The sequence below is a fragment of the Lepus europaeus genome, chromosome 19, assembly GCF_033115175.1.
Source record: "Lepus europaeus isolate LE1 chromosome 19, mLepTim1.pri, whole genome shotgun sequence".
Classification (NCBI taxonomy): Eukaryota; Metazoa; Chordata; class Mammalia; order Lagomorpha; family Leporidae; genus Lepus; species Lepus europaeus.
Window position 1 is genome coordinate 17,641,612 of NC_084845.1, and position 16,961 is coordinate 17,658,572.

Consider the following 16,961-nt stretch of genomic DNA (forward strand, 5'->3'; position numbering starts at 1 on the left):
CCCAGATGGCTACAACGGCTGGAGCTGAGCTGATCAGGAGCCAGGAGCTTCTTCCGGGTCTCCCATGTGGGTGCAGGAGCCCAAGGACTTGGGCCATCTTCTACTGCTTTCCCAGGCCATAGCAGAAAGCTGGATTGGAAGTGGAGCAGCTGGGTCTCAAACCAGTGCCTAAATGGGATGCCGTCGCTGCAGGCGGCAACTTTACCCACTACACCACATCGCCGGCCCCTGAAGTTCAGGTCTTTATAAAAAATTTTCCATATCTCTATGTAGCTTTTTGAACATATGAAATACCATTATAATAGCTGTCTCAGTGTCTTCTCCAAAAATTCTAACGTGTGTGTGTAATTTGGAATAGGTTTCAGTTGATTGATAGTCTCTTTATTATGAATGGTGAAAGAAAAAATTCTGTGGCAGTTAATGTAGTACAGTGGGTTAACCCACATCCCATATCTCAGTGCCTAGGGTTCAGTCCTATCTCCACTGCAAACAAGCTTCCTGCTAGTGAACCTGGGAGGCAGTGCTGATGGCTTGAGTACTAGGCTCCCTGCCACCTGGATGCTGTTCCTGGCTGTGGTCTGGCCTAGCCTCTAGTGTTGTGGGTACTTGGAGAATGAACCTGAAGATGGAAGATTGATCTCTCTCTCTCCCCCCAACCCCCACTTTCAAATAAATAAACAAATCCTGAAAAGTTCTGTGATGTCCTAAATTTAATTAACTCCCAGTATGTATGTAGAAATCTTGATTTAAATCCCATCACTGCCCACCAGGGCCACTGCTTCGTGCTTAAAATTAATTTGTGGAACTGTTAACCTCAGTCAACCCAGATGCAACACATACTTCTCTTATCCCAAAGGCCCTTCACCCTTCTTGTTTTCCTGCCCCTTTTAGCTGAAGCTAATACAGGTTCAATGTAAATAACTTAGCTTTCTCCAAAGTTCATAAAAACACTTTCAGCTGTAGGCCTGGACATGTTTCCAACCCATCTGTAATGGTTCAGTGAACCCTCTTATTTCGAATATCTCGATCTCAAGAGCTCTGGTTTAACATGGGTCATGTTTTCCTGACTCTGCGTGCTTCGTTATCTTGAATTGGTTATAAGGTGTTGTGAATTTTAGCTTGCTGGGTGCTGGATATTTTTGTATTCCTATAAATCTTCTTGGACTTTGTTCTGGGATGCGGTTAAAGGAAATAGTGTGACCGTCTGAGTCTTGTCCTTAGGACCTGTTCCATGGGATCTGGAGTGGCGCTCAGCCAGGGTGAATTTTCCCCCACTGTTCTGAGCCCTGTGCTCCATGTCCTGTGAGTGGTAAGTTTTAACATTTCTGTCTCTGCCAGCACCGTGGCTCACTAGGCTAATCCTCCGCCTGCAGCACCAGCACCCCGGGTTCTAGTCCCGGTCGGGGCACCGGATTCTGTCCCAGTTGCTCCTCTTCCAGTCCAGCTCTCTGCTGTGGCCCAGGAGTGCAGTGGAGGATGGCCCAAGTGCTTGGGCCCTGCACCCGCATGGGAGACCAGGAGAGGCACCTGGCTCCTGGCTTCAGATCAGCGCGGTGCGCTGGCCACAGCGGCCATTGTGGGGTGAAGCAACGGAAAAAGGAAGACCTTTCTCTCTCTCTCTCTCTCTCTCTCATTCTCACTCTCACTCTCACTGTCCACTCTGCCTGTCCAAAAAAATAAATAAAAATTAAAAACATTTCTGTCTGGTGGCAACAGGCACTGTTTAGACCATATGTAAGCACCTGTGCCTCTACTCCTTTCGGATGTTTTTCCCCTGAGCTTGGGTCATTTTCTCATATGTGTATACCAAGGAATATTCTGCTGAACACCCGTGGGGACCTTCTGCAGATCTCCTGGGTTCTGTTTGCCACTCCTTCTCTAATACCCCTTCCTGCAAATTCTATCTGCCTGGGTGTTCCCAGACTGTCACCTCCATCTCCCTACATCAGGGAGACTTCCTGAATCCACTTCATCTCTTGTCTCTTGCTGTGACCTGGAAATTGTCCAGGCAGTAAGTTGGGACAGTTGTGTTTTTTTTTTTTTTTTTAAGATTTATTTATTTGAAAGGCAGAGTTTCAGGGAGAGAGGGAGGGAGGGAGAGATAGAGATCTCCCATCTTCTGGTTCACTCCCCAAATGGTTCCAACAACCAGATATGGGTCAGTCCAAAGCCAGCAGCCAGGAGGTTCTTCTAGGTCTCCTACATGGGTACAGGGGCCCAAGCACTTAGACCCTCATCTTCTGCTTTTCCAGGCCATTATTAAGGAGCCGAATTTGAAGAGGAGCAGCCAGGACTCAACTGGCACCCATATGGGATTCTGGCATTGGAGGCCGTGGTTTAACCCACTGTGCCACAATGCCAGCCCTGTTTTGCTCTTTTTTAGGCAGGAGGTAAATCTGTTGCTTTGTCTTCACTATGTTTTTGGAAAATTTTCAAGGGTTTTGAAATTCTTTTATTTTCTCTCTTTTTTTAAAATTTTCTATTCTGACTTTTTAGCACAGAAATTGAATAAAGGCTCTAGAGTCGGACCGCCTGAATTAGAGACCTGGTTCCACTATCTGTTGGCTAGGAAATCTTTACAAGTCATTGGATTTCCATGAAAAATGAGACACCAGTAGTAAGTGCTGATGCAAGTGATGTGAGAATCAGATGAGGTTTTCTGATGGCACATAGACTGTGGGCACAGAGTCAGGGCAGGAGGCAAACCTCGAGTGATGCATATGTGTGGCTTCAGCCTTCCCCCACGGCGTTCACGCTTCACTGTCTCAATGATGTTTTTGTGCCTAGGTCTGCTCTGGCTGCAGCCATCCTGGCAACAACGTTGACTGGGCGGACAGTCGCCATTCCTCAGCCTCGCCAGAGATCCCAATCTGAGAACAACACGATCTGCGCTGAAAAGGACAGCTTCATCGAGCCCTATGCCACCTCCTCGGAGCAGAGACTTCGGTAGGGATGGGACCCCTGGCTCTGCTTCCTGTCAGGGCACAAGAGGAGCAGCCCAGCATGGTTTCTGTGTGTGTGTGTGTGTGTGCACACATGTGCATGTGTCTATGGCTAGAGGTCAGGTTTGCACCACCAGTGTCAAAGGGGCACTGTCCAGGGACCTTAGTTACTCTCAGATCAAAATTCTCTCCAGAGTGGATCTTGTTCAGTTATGACTTGTTTTAAAAACAGTGGTGCTTCTCATGGCTGCACAGAGCCAGTGACTTGAGTTACTTTATCCCTTAGAAGGATTCTGTGGGTCGCACCTCAACAGAGTTGTCACTCATCACCTCTCACATGGCTGTCCTCTGGGTATAACTTACTAATTTTTCTTTCCTTGCCGTCTGTCCTAAGCCTTTTTTCTTTAACATTTTTCCTTTTCAAGCTGGGTTTGAGCTGACACAGGGCCAGGGGGTCAGGAAGGCTCCCTCCTGAGGAAGAGAAGGCCGAGGGGAGAGCTTGGGGGTGCAGGAATCAACCAGGGGAAGCTCGAGGGTTGCAGGAGGTCAGTGTGGGGCTGGGATGAGCACTACAGTTGGAGAAGAGAGGATATGACATAGGAGCAACTGCAGGAAGATCTTTGCACCTGGGAGAACCCCCGTGAGCTGGAGAATGCCTGAAGATTGGGGTGGAGGACAGCACTGAGATGAGGGTGCCCTGGGCACCTTGAAAGGGTTGGTGTCTCCTTTATGAGTGGCAGCAAGATGCTGAAGGGCTTTTGGTGTTTGTGGGGTAGGAGCAGGGAATATCAAATTTGCTTTTTTTTTTTTTTTAAGATTGATGTATTTATTTATTTGAAAGGCAGAGTTACAGAGAGGCAGAGAGAGAGAGGTCCTCCATCTGCTGCTTTACTCCCCAATTGGCCGCAATGTCTGGAGCTGTGCCTTTCTGAGTCCAGGAGCCAGGAGATTCTTACAGGTCTCCCACGTGGGTGCAGGGGCCCAAGGATTTGGGCCATCTTCTACTACTTTCCCAGGCCATAGAAGAGAGCTGGATTGGAAGTGGAGCAGCCAGGACTAGAACCAGTGCCCATATGGGATGCCGGCACTGCAGGCAGAAGTTTTACACGCTATGCCACAGCACCAGCCCCCAAATTTGCCTTTCTTAACTGTCGTGTGTGTGTGTGTGTGTGTATTTTATATATATATATATGGCTAAGGCTTTAACCTGCTGTGCCACAGCCCCAGCCCCATTTTTTTTTTTTTTAAATCCATGCATATGATGGGTCTTTTTAAAGTTCATGGAAAAATGTGTATTATGAAAAATATAAGCATGATTTTAAATTTTTTGTGCTAAAAACATACTCTTTTTTCATAAACTTTTAAAAATACCCCTATACTTAATGCATTTTCTTTTAGGCCCTGTTTTGATTTTTATTTCTTACATTTAAGTCCTTGTTCCTTATTGTGATATTTGAATGTGGCCCATTTTCTTCAGTTAAGAATTATGCTTAGCTGAACATGAACTAAAGATGAGGAGTGGGCATTTGACCTAGCAGTTACGACGCCCCCATCCCACGTCTGAGTACCTGGGGGCATTTCCCAGATGCTGTTCCTTACTCTAGCTTCCCACCAGTACTGACCCTGGGTGGCAGCAATAATGACTCAAGAAGTTGAATTCCTGCCTCCCATGTGGAAGACTTGGATTGCATTCCAAGTTTCTGGTTCCAAACCCAGATTGTTGGCTATTGCAGGCATTACATTACACCTCTTGGGAAAAAAAAAAAAAGTAAGGAAATGGTCCAAAAATTCACCCAAAAGAATAAGCAAATAAAACTTTCAGAAAATCTGGAGGCTGGCGCCACAGCTCACTAGGCTAATCCTTCACCTGCGCCACCGGCACCCCAGGTTCTAGTCCCGGTTGGGGCGCTGGATTCTGTCCCAGTTGCTCCTCTTCCAGTCCAGCTCTCTGCTGTGGCCCAGGAGTGCAGTGGAGTTTGGCTAAGGTCCTTGGGCCCTGCACCCACATGGGAGACCAGGAGGAAGCACCTGGCTCCTGGCTTCGGATTGACGCAGTCTTAGCGGCCATTTGGGGAGTGAACCAATGGAAGGAAGACTTTTCTCTCTGTCTCTCTCTCTCACTGTCTAACTCTGCCTGTGGGGGAAAAAAAAAAAAGAAAATCTGGAGAGAATACTAGTTCCCTTGTATTTCAAAACATATTACAGAAGTGGAAAGAAGTGCAAGTTCTAGGGCTAGCACTATGGTGCAACAGGTTAAAGCCCTGACCTATAGTGCCAGCATCCCATATGGGCGCCGAGTCCCAGCTGCTCCACTTCTGATTCAGCTCTCTGCTAGGGCCTGGGAAAGCAGTGGAAGATGGCCCAAGTCCTTGGGACCTGTACCCATGTGGGACACCCGGAAGAAGCTCCTGGCTTCGGATCAGCTTAGCTCTGGCTGTTGCTGTAATTTGGGAGGGAACTAGTGGATGGAAGACCTCTTTCTCTCTGTTTCTACCTCTCTCTGTAACACTTTCAAATAAATAAATTAAATAAATAAAATTGCAAGTTCTGGTGCAGTGGCAGCAAGGTGCCCTGGAATGCCCTAGAGTAAGCCCAGTGTGTACAGCATACTGCATCCATGATAAGATCAAAGGGGAAGGAAAGAATTCAGCAGTGCTGATCAGTGGTATTAAGAAACAACTCAGCTTCCAGCCTTGCCTAAGTCATACACCAGTATAAATTCCCATTGAATGACAAAGTTAGGTATGTACACACAAATAAGACCATAAATTCCAGTATCCAGTTTTAACAAATTTTCATGGATGATGACTGCTATTTACTTCTAAGCTAAGAATTTAGAAGGTTAAAAATAGGAGTGGGGGCTGGGTGCTGTGTCATAGTGGGTAAAGCCACCGACTGAGACACAGACATCCTATGTAGGCACTGGTTCAAGTCCCGGCTGCTCCACTTCCAATCCTGCTCCCTGCTGAAGTGCCTGAGAAATCAGCGGAAGATGGCCCAAGTGTTTGGGCCCTGCACCCATGTGGGAGACCCAGAAGTAGCTTCTGGCTCCTGGCTCTGGATTGGCCCAGTTCCTGCCTTTGTAGCCATTTGGGGAATGAACCAGTGAGTGGAAGATCTCGCTGTTTCTGTCTCTCTCTGTGACTGCCTTTCAAATAAGTAAATATTTTTTTAAAAGAAAGGTATCTTAAAAAAAAAAAAAAAAGATTTACTTATTTGAAAGGCAGAGTGACAGAGAGAGGGAGGGAGATCCTCCATCCACTGATTAACTTTCCAACTCCCCAAAGAGCCACAACAGCTAGGGCTATACCAGGCCTACACCAGGAGCAGGATCTGTGTCTCCCACCTGTATGGCAGGAACCCAAGTACTTGGGCCATCTTCCAGTCCTTTCTCAGGCACATTAGCAGGGAGCTGGAATTGAAAGTGGGGCAGCCACGACTAGAACCAGCGCTCCAATACTGGAAGCCAGCATTACAAGCAGTGACTTAACCTGCTATGCCAACCACAGCCTCTCTATTTGATTCTTACCCTTTAAAATGTTGACTATGTAGGCAAATTGTATCAAAAACAGAGATAACTATAAAAACAAACAAGAAAAACTACAAATGCTGAGTATACAAAGAGGAGTGACAGTGGGTACTGCAGTCTTTTTGCTCCTGTATATGTTGTAGCACCTTACAGTACTTTTATGTTGAGGGTCCGGAGGCATGGCATTTGACACGTGTGTATACATGTTGCTGTCAAGTTATGAATGGCTTGTTTTGCTTTACTGTTTCATGTTCTAACACAGGCAAAGTTGGCAGAGTGAAAGGAGAACTTCTTTACCATCCTTTGAGATGCTGAGCTGTGGAGAGGAAGAGGATGATGAAACAGAGCTCTCCTCCAGCTCCGAGGAGGTGGGAGATGGCAGTGCCCAGAAAGAAGAGGGAGGTTGCCATGATGCCGAGTATGCGAAGCCACACAAAAATCAGGTGATTTGCGCATGCCAGAGTTTCTTCTTTACATGTACCCTGATGGAGTAAGGATTTCCTTTTCTCTATTCTGCATTTGATGACTTTTGCTCCAGTATTTAGTATCATTTTAACCTGGCTATTCTAAAATTTAAACTTCTTTCCTTTATGTTTCAAAGACAAAGAAAAAAAATCTTCATATTCTTACTGTAGATTTCCCTCAGAAGTTCATAATACTGTCCTTTTTTTTTTTTTTTTTTAAGATTTATTTATTATTTATTTGAAAACCAGAGTTACAGGGAGGCAGAGCCCGAGGTCTTCCATCCACTGATTCACTCCCCAAATGGCTGCAACAGCCAGTGCTGGGGCAGGCTGAAGCTGGGAGCCAGGAGCTTCTTCCAGGTCTCCCATGCGAGTGCAGGGGCCCAAGGATTTGGTGCTTTCCCAGGCCATAGCAGAGAGCTGAATTGGAAGTGGAGCAGCTGGGACTTGCACCAGCGCCCATATGTGATGATGGCACTATGGGTGGCAGCTTTACCCACTATGCCACAGCGCTGGCTCCCTGTCCTTTTCTTTGACCCTCTAAACTGGTTTTCTTATCCCTTATCCAAGATCAGTCTGCACATTGAAACCTTTCTTCAAATTCTTGCCTGAGAAGGGGAATGTCACCCCATGTCTCTCAATAGTAGCTGACATTTTTTGATGCCTACTAGAAATGTGCAACTCCATCTGTAGCCCTAGGTGAGTTTAACTAAGCTGGCCTCTAAGTGTGAGGGGTTCCATTCATTGCCCTTATGATGCATGGAAACCCAAGGCACAGAGAGGTTGAAGGAGCTGCACTTTTCCATTGTTAGCCGCTCCACTAATCCTACATTGTTGTTTATTTATTGTTTTAAATTAAAAACAGAGAGAGGTCTTCTATCTGCTGATTTACTTTTTTTTCTTGTTAAAGATTTTATTTATTTATTTATTGACAGACAGAGTGGACAGTGAGACAGACAGAGAGAAAGGTCTTCCTTTGCTGTTGGTTCACCCTCCAGTGGCCACCGCGGCCTGTGCGCTGTGGCCGGCGCACCGCATTGATCCGAAGCCAGGAGCCAGGTGCTTCTCCTGGTCTCCCATGGGGTGCAGGGCCCAGGCACTTGGGCCATCCTCCACTGCACTCCCTGGCCACAGCAGAGAGCTGGCCTGGAAGAGGGGCAACCGGGACAGAATCCGGCGCCCCGACCGGGACTAGAACCCGGTGTGCCGGTGCCGCAAGGTGGAGGATTAGCCTATTGAGCCACAGCGCCAGCTTTTTTAATTTATTTGAAAGTCAGAGTTACACGGAGAGAGAAGGAAAGGCAGAGAGAGAGAAAGAGAGAGAGAGGTCTTGAAGCCGCTGGTTCACTCACCAGTTGACTGCAACAGCCGGAGCTGGGCTGATCTGAAGCCAGGAGCCAGGAGCTTCTTCCGGGTCTCCCATGTGGAGAACCTAGACCATCTTCAGTTGCTTTCCCAGGCCATAACAGAAAGCTGGATTGAAAGTAGAGCAGCCGGGACTCAAACCAGCACCCATATGGGATGCTGGTGCTGCAGGCTGCGGCTTTACTTGCTACGCCACAGCGCCAGCCCCTGATTCACTTCTAAATCCTTGTAACAGTTAGGGCTGGACCTGGCCAAAACAAGGGTCCAGGAACTCAGTCCGGGTCTCCCATTTGAGTGTCAGGGACCAAACTACTTGAATCATTACTGCTGCCTCCATGGTCCTCATTAGCTGGAAAGGAAGTAGAGCTGGGACTTGGATCCCAGCACTGTGCTATGACATATGGGGCAGCCCAAGTAGTGTCTTGACCACTGCACCAGATGCTCAAACCCTATTCCTGAGTTTTAAGCTATGCGCCTATGGTTTTGGAAACTGGATAATGCCATTTCTTTAATAGCAGGAGGTAGTACCTTAATCTTTCTTCTTTTTTCACCTTCATATATCATGTGTTATCCATCATGACTGGACATGCAGACTTCCTACATTAATATTATTTATGGACATGAGATGTTTATAAACTATATATTTTATATTGTATATTATATACACAATATATGTAATACATTAATATGATATATGAATTTTATATATTATATTTTATAAATATATTGTTATATATTTATACATAAACTACATTAATATATTGATTATCCTCTACTGCATTCAGTCATATTTTAAGGAATATGTATATTTCATAAATGAACTACTAATTTCCTTTTTTTAAGATTTAGTTATTTATTTGAAAGGCAGAGTGACGGAGTTGGAGGGCGGTGGGGGCGGAGGAGCTCAGTTGTCCATCCTCTGGTTTTCTCCAGGCTGACCAGGTTGAAGTCAGGAGCCTGGAATTTCATCTGCATCTCCATGTGGATGTTGGGGCCATCGTCCACTGCTTTTCCAGGCACATTAGCACAGAGCTGGATTGGAGGCAGAGCAGCCAGGACTTGAACTGGTGCTCTGATATGGGATGCTGGCGTCATGGTTGGCAGCTTAACCTGCCAGCTCCTAAACTGTTAATTCTGCACATTAAAGTCTGTGTATGTTAGAATGAAGTCTGTCTACACAAGGAGTGCCAGAACAAATTCTGCCCAGAGCACTGAGAGTGCTGCTGCACGGCTCTGGAACGCCTGGGTGAAGTCCTGCTGTTCCTTAGCTGTGTAGTTTCTGGCCATAACTTTGAACCAATGTCACACTGAGAGAAGAAAGATGTAGGATTGGCCCTACAGAGCCTCCTTTGTCATTCAAAGTACAACTTTTTTTTTTTTTTAAAGATTTATTTATTTTTTTATTTATTTTTAAAGGCAGAATTGTGGAGGCAGAGAGAGGTCTTCCATCTGCTGGTTCACTCCCCAAATGGCCATGACAGCTGGAGCTGGGCCGATCCAAAGCTTCTTCCAGGTTGCCCATGCCGGTGCAGAGGCCCGAGGACTTGGGCCATCTTGTACTGCTTTCCCAGGCCACAGCAGCGAGCTGCCTCAGAAGTGGAGCAGCTATGACTTGAACTGGCTCCCATATGGATGCTGGCACTGCAGGTGGTGGCTTTACCCGCTATGCCACAGTACCAGCCCCACAAACCTTTTTTTTTTTTCTTTTAAGGCAAATCTGTCATAGTTATTTTAAAATTTTGGAAGTAGAAAGTGATGTGAGGGTACTTAAGGGGACAGCGTTGTGGCACAGTGGGTTCAGCCACTGCTTGTAATGCAGGCATCCCATGTTGGAGAACAAGTTTGAGTCTCCAGATGCTTGGCTTCCAATCCAGCTCTCTGCTAATGCTGCTGGGAAGTGGTACGTACTGGTTCCTGTTGCCTTCCTGGAGACCAGGATAGAATTCCAGGCTCCTGGCTTGTTGTGGCCATTTGAGGAGTGAACCAACAGATGGAAGATCTCTCTGTCACTCTGCCTTTCAAATAAATAAATAGTAAAAAAGAAAGTTTGTGGGGATGAGGGGAGCTGGCATTTGGCTGGTGTTTAAGAGCAGTTGGCATAAAAGGAAGGAAGGTCTCTTTAGGTCCTATATCTCATACCAGAGTCCCTGTGTTCTAGTCCTGGCTTTGCTTCCAATTCCAGCTCCCTGTTAATATACACCTGGGAAGCAGCAGGTGATGCCGCAAGTAATTGGATTCCTGTCAACCACATGGGAGACCCAGATTGAGTTCCGGGCTGCTGACTTTGCTCTAGCCCAGTCCTTGCAGTTATAGGTGTATGGGGAGAGAACTAGCAAATGGAAGATCTGTTGTCTGTCTCTCCGCATTTCAAATAAAAATTTTTAAAGTTCGTGTACAATGGAATTAGAAATATGAATTTTGGTGCAAAACCATTTTGAAATCTGCAGTTTTTCATGGTTTTTTTTTTCATGAACTTTTTGAAGACCTCTTATGAAACATTAGTGTTTTCTTTCTCCAGAATGAATATTGACATTTTTCATTCTCTTTTTTATTATTGTTAAATAGAACATCACAGATTAGGTTAAAATCTTTATTTTTCACCCTGAACCTCCCTTGCCCCTTAAAAGCCATCTTCTCTTGGATTTGGAGTACATTCTAGAAGTCTATGTTTATTTTCTCTTATAACAAGTAAGTGTAAGTAAACAACAGTCCTGTATTTTTAAATTCTATAAAGGTCACTTTACTGAACCAATGATTCCACTTCTTTGCATTTTCGCTTAGCATTCCTGTTTTGACATCAATCCTTAATTTATTGACCTACTCACGTATTGATGGACACTTAGGTTGTTTCCTTGTGTGTGTCTGATGCATGTACCAGGGTGTGTCGGACCACGCTGGATGTTGCCAAATTGTCCTAAAAAGAATTGTTCCAATGTACTGTCAGTGTGTGTATGATAATCTCCATGTTTCTCTACTACTACCCAGCCAAAAGGAAAGTCCATCCCCCTGTATAGCCCAGGATCCAAAGGTTGAGTTGCACTGACTGACAGCCATTGAAAGATTTCATTATCACCTGCACATTATCCTTGCCAAGAACAGCTGGCATGAATGAAGATAGAAGGGGATTTCAGTTTGCCACAGTCTTGGTGTTTTTTGGTGGAGGAGATAATAGGAGAAAATGTGTTTATGCTATGTGAAGCAGTTTATATGTACCATCTCATCCACTCCACATACCTGAGACATGTATGTAAAGAATCAGGATGATTGACTCATCCAGCATCAACCAACCAAGCATCCAGTGGCAGAGACAAGATTCAGACCAGGATGACCAGTGTCCCTGTTGAGAATTAAAATTTGTGTTTGTAGTTCTCAGGTCTAGCAAGAATATTTCTTAGACTTAAGTCTTTCATTTTTAATTGACCAAGTATCCCTGAGTTTGCTAGGGTCTTCAAAAAGTTAATGGAACATGGAATTAAAAAATAATGTAGGGGTTGGCATTGTGGCACAGTGGGCTTGGTTGCTGCTTGTGATACTGGCATCCCATATGAGAGTGCTGGTTCAGGTCCTGGCTCCCCCACCTCCAATCCAGCTTCCTGTTAATGTGCTTAAGAAGGCAATAGAAGATGGCCCAAGTACTCAGGCCCCTGCCAGCCCAGGGGGAGACCCAGATGGAGTTCCTGGATCCTGGCTTCAGCCCAGCCCATCCCTGGGTATTGCAACTATTTGGGGAGTAAGCTAGTGAATGGAAGCTCTTTCTCTCCCTCTCCCTCTGTCATTCTGGCTTTTAAATAAATAAATACATCTCTTTTAAAAAGGTAATGAAAAATTTCCATGAACTTTTTGAAGCCCTTGATATAATATTATTTAAAATATATATCACTGGGGCCAGGTTGTGGTGCAGCAGGTTAAGCTGCCCCCTGTGATGCCAGCATCCCATATAAGCAACAGTTTGAGTCCCGGCTGCTCCACTTCCAATGCAGCTCCCTACTAATATGCATAGGAAAGCAGCAAAAGGTGGCCTGAGTGCTTGGGCCCCTGTACCCATGTGGGAGACCTGGGTAGAATTCCAGGCTCCTAGCTTTGGCCAAGCTGAGCCCTGGCTTTGTGGCCATTTAGGTAGTGAATCAGTGGATCAAAGATCTCACTGTCTGTCTCTTCTCTCTGTCACTATGCTTTTCAAATAAAATAGAATAGAATAAAATAAAATAAAAATATAAAACATAAAATAAAATAAATAAAATAATCCCTAAATATATCTTTGAAAAGATTGATGTGTGGAGCACAAAAAGAACGGTATTTAATCACTAATCAATAGTACCAGCTCTGAAAGTGATGTTGCCCATGGAGGTTCATTTTAATTTCTTAAAAAATATGAGATTGTCTTTCTTATATTTATTGCAGATATTCTGTATTCTGAAGTAATTTATACTTTTAGCCTTTTTGTGAGGTCATTCATACTTCTCTGAAGCAGACAATTATTTACTATTAAGATAAGCAAAACTATATTAAGGAAATAGACCAACCATTCAGAGCCTGAGTTCAAGTCCCACCTTCTCTACCTCTCAGACGTGTGGCTTAGGGAAATCAGGTAACCTCTCTGCACCTCAGTTTCTTCAACCTGTGAGGGACTATATCTGGGAGGAGCTGTCTGGGCAGATAGATAGCTCAGTATGTATTAATTGAGTGTCTAAGTGAGAACCAGGCATTGTAGTAGGAGACTCTGTGTGAGCCACACAGAATCCAGTCACATGAATGATCAAACTTTTTTTAAAGATTTATTTATTTGAAAGGCAGAGTTCAAGGGAAAGAGGGAAAGACAGAGACAGAGAGAGCCTCCATCTGCAGCCAAAAGCCTGGAACTCCATTCATGTCTCCCATGTGGGTGGCAGGGTCCCAAGGACTTAAGGCCATCTCTGCTGCTTTCCCAAGTGCATTAGCAGGGAGGTGGATCAGAAGTGGAGCAGCTGGGACTTGAACTGGCTGTGTATGGATGCCAGTGTGTCAGGAAGTGGGTTAGCTCACTGTGCCACAGTACAGGCCCAGCAAGGATTGCAGGTATTAGAAAGGAAAGGCACAGGGTGATGTGGGACATGCAGCAGGGACCCCACCCTTTTTAGGAGGCCGAGAGTGTACCAGTGAAAGGATAGGAAGTAGTTGTGGCCTGATCTTGTTCCCTCTTAGGTGACTTGATTATTGTACCTGACACTTTTCTAGGTTTTATTTTGTATCCTCTTAGGTTCAGTAACTTCACCACAATTTATTGTGGTATTTATTATTTTTTATCCATTTTCCTCCTGAAATTTGTCTGTAATTTAATTCTGCAGACATAGATTTATCTCCCATTTTTGTTTTGAGGGGATTTCTTTCCCTATTTTATCTTTGCATAACTGAATAATTATATTATTTATTCTGTTCTCCTTTGGGAATATTAGTTGGATTGTCTTAATTTGTCTTCTATATGTCTAATATTTTCTTTGATAACTTGTCCCTCTTTTTTCTATGTCACTTTAAAAAAAAAGATTTATTTGAAAGAGTTACACAGAGAGCTCTTGCATCCCCTGGTTCACTGTCCAAATGACCTCAGCTGCAGTAGCTGGGCCAGGCCGAAGCCAGGAGCCAGGAGCTTCTTCTGGACCTCCTATGTGGGTGGCATGAGCCCAAACACTTGGGCTATATTGTGCTGCTTTCCCAGGCATGTTAGCAGGGATCTGGATTGGAAATACAGAGCTGGGGCTCTGCTGTGCCACAACACTGGTCCATTTATGTCACTTCTTGTGATTTTTTTTTTTGGGGGGGAGGGTGTGTGTGTACTTCCTGCATTTCTCTCTGAGCACTTTGCTCACTGCATTTTATTGTTTCTAGTAACTTGTCCTTCTGTATTGATTGCACTTTTCCTTTTTTTAAAAAAATTTATTTTATTTATTTAAAGACAGTTACAGAGAGAGGTAGAGACAGAGAGAGAGGTCTTCCATCCGCTGGTTCACTCCCCAGATGGCTGCAACGGCCAGAGCTGCGCCGATTGCGCCGATCTGAAGCCAGGAGCTTCTTCCAGGTCTCCCACGCAGGTGCAGGGGCCCAAGGACTTGGGCTGTCTTCTTTTTGTTACACAAGTAATACATGGATACACATTTCTTTTTCTTTTCTTTTTTTTCTTTTTGACAGGCAGAGTGGATAGTGAGAGAGAGAGACAGAAAGATCTTCCTTTTTGCCGTTGGTTCACCTTCCAATGGCCGCTGTGGCCTGCGCATCGCGCTGATCCGAAGCCAGGAGCCAGGTGCCTCTCCTGGTCTCCCATGCGGGTGCAGGGCCCAAGCACTTGGGCATCCTCCACTGCCTTCCCGGGCCATAGCAGAGAGCTGGCCTGGAAGAGGGGCAACCGGGATAGAATCCGGCGCCCCGACTGGGACTAGAACCCGGTGTGCTGGCACCGCAAGGCAGAGGATTAGCCTGTTAAGCCACGGCGCCGGCCGGATACACATTTCTTATAGAACCTTTGATACTGTACATAAACAAAAGTCCTTCCTGAAACTCTGTCCTCTCTATTCCAGTCCTCCCCTCTCCTGGAGAAGCCTCTGTTGTCAGTGTGATATCTGTTTTATTATTACTCTTTTTTGGCTGCAAGTAATGGAATAGATAGACATAAGGATTCAATAGTAGACATTTAACTCTCTGCCATCATAAAGCCAAGAGGCAGAGGACTAGAAAATTGTTTGAGCTGCTTCTGAAGCCTGGCATTGTAAAGTCCTTTGGCCTCCTCTTCAGGGTCACAGGTGTTTACCGCAGTTCCTGGCCCCAGAGCAGAAAGGAAGAGGTGGGGGAGGGTCTTCTCATCAGGCTGCTCTGTTTTTATTGTGATTGTGAGAAACATTTTTCCTGGAAACATCCCAGCATGCGGTTCACTGGGCACACTCCCATCCCTTAAACAACCATTGGCTTAAGGGGATAGAATTACCATGAATCAAGCGCTGAGGCTGAGCCCATTTGTAGTGAACAAAATCAGGATCTCTTAGCAGGAAACCAAGGAGGGAGCTGGTTGCTGGGAGGGCAGTGTAGCAGTGGCAGCCACAGCATGCATTCTTCTGCAATCTCTCCATCTGCATTTATATACCTACAAACATACATACGTGTGCAGGTAGAAGTTTCCACTGTCGGTTTATTCTACCAGTGTGAACATCTCTGTGTGAACTTGGCCCCCACTGGGAGCAATAGAAGGCCAGGATAGCAGGCGACGCATCAGGCTGTCACTCCAGCCAATGTACAATGACTTCTAACTTCTAGTGCTAGGGTCTCCTGGGCAGCAGGTGAGGAGGTGTGGATGCACAAACCCAGCTCATGCATCCTAATGTGACCAAGTCAGGGGGGAGGTTTCGCATGTCCTTGGACGTAAGAAGTTCCCAGTGCAGGCCCCAGCAGTCCCTCTGCCTTATGGATCAAAACCGCTCCTTGTAGACTTGGTCCTTGGTTCGGTTCGCTGCCCGTACTTCTTGGAAACTTTCCCCACAGTGGAGCCAGAGCCTTGTGTGCTACATCTCTAGTGACTGTGCAGTGGATTGTGTGTGGGAGGGGGGGGAGGCAGGTATCTGGAAAGGTGCTGTGCAGTTCTGGGCTGGATCCTGTGCGTCACTGGAGTTAATCACTCGGTGGCCTTACAGTCGCGTCACACATACAGTCACAAGATTCTGGACTCTGTAGCCTCTGTAGCGTCCTTGCATTTTTGTCAGGTTTCCCAGCATCTTGTTTTCATTTCCAAGTAATAGAAGGCTTCTGATATCAGATTGGCTTTATAAGCTCTTGGACTTTAAATGTGTGAAGTTATAGAATACATAGCCTTTTGCTTCTATGTTGTCAGTAGCATATGATTTAAAATACATACTATTGTCCTGAGTCCAGGAATAGATTCAGACTCTATAAGTGAGCTTAATTAATTTTGCCTATTCTGAAAAGGAGATGAATTTAGTCAGAGTATGCATTCTTTGGGGTTCTAGAGAGTCTTCAGTTTCATGTGTAGCCATGTTGATTCATTTGTGTTGCTGTGTAATATCCCATTTTGCAACTATACCATTCAATTATTTGCCTATGACAGATACTTGGTTTCCAGTTATAGGCTCTCAGGAGTGGTGCTACTGAGGACTTTGATGGATGTGTCCTTCGATGTCCATACTTCTGGTGGTGTACACTGAGGGTTGGGATATACATGAGCTACCTCAGTACCAGTAGGTTCTACCAAGTAGTTTTCCATACAGGGTGTCTTCAGGATGCCATTTGAGTCTCTGATCAGTGTTACATTTCTTCAATGATAGTGAACAGCTTAATATGTCTTTGACAGGGTGAGCAGGGAGTTTGTTTCTGAGAGATAAAAAGCCAGGGGTCATTTGTTTTCTTCCTTCAAATGATGACTAGATTGACAGACCTGTCTGCTGCTCCTGAGTGGGGTCATCTTGAAGGCCATGTGTGCAGGGCTTGCTGGACCTCATGGCCTTAGCTGTTGGCTCTGAAATACCCCCTCTCACAGTTATATTGCTGGTGGTTGCCACTACCTTCCTGCCAGCCCGTGGGGTGGCCCTCCATTGCCTGTAGCACAGTGTAGTAAGCTAAGCAGATTGCGGAAGCAAGATTTTACCAAAGATTCAGGGTGGCAGACAGGAAGCCAACCCCAAGAGC

General features: G+C 45.5%; 1 protein-coding gene across 1 annotated transcript in view; it reads left to right on the plus strand.

Annotated features, from left to right (window-relative positions):
* CEP89 (centrosomal protein 89) overlaps positions 1 to 16,961 on the plus strand; it is an 85,230-nt gene that overhangs the window by 10,384 nt on the left and 57,885 nt on the right. Inside the window, exons 3-4 of the mRNA XM_062176150.1 lie at positions 2,788 to 2,946; positions 6,734 to 6,914. Of these exons, the coding sequence (XP_062032134.1) occupies positions 2,788 to 2,946; positions 6,734 to 6,914 (340 nt within the window). The remainder of the gene's footprint in view (positions 1 to 2,787; positions 2,947 to 6,733; positions 6,915 to 16,961) is intronic.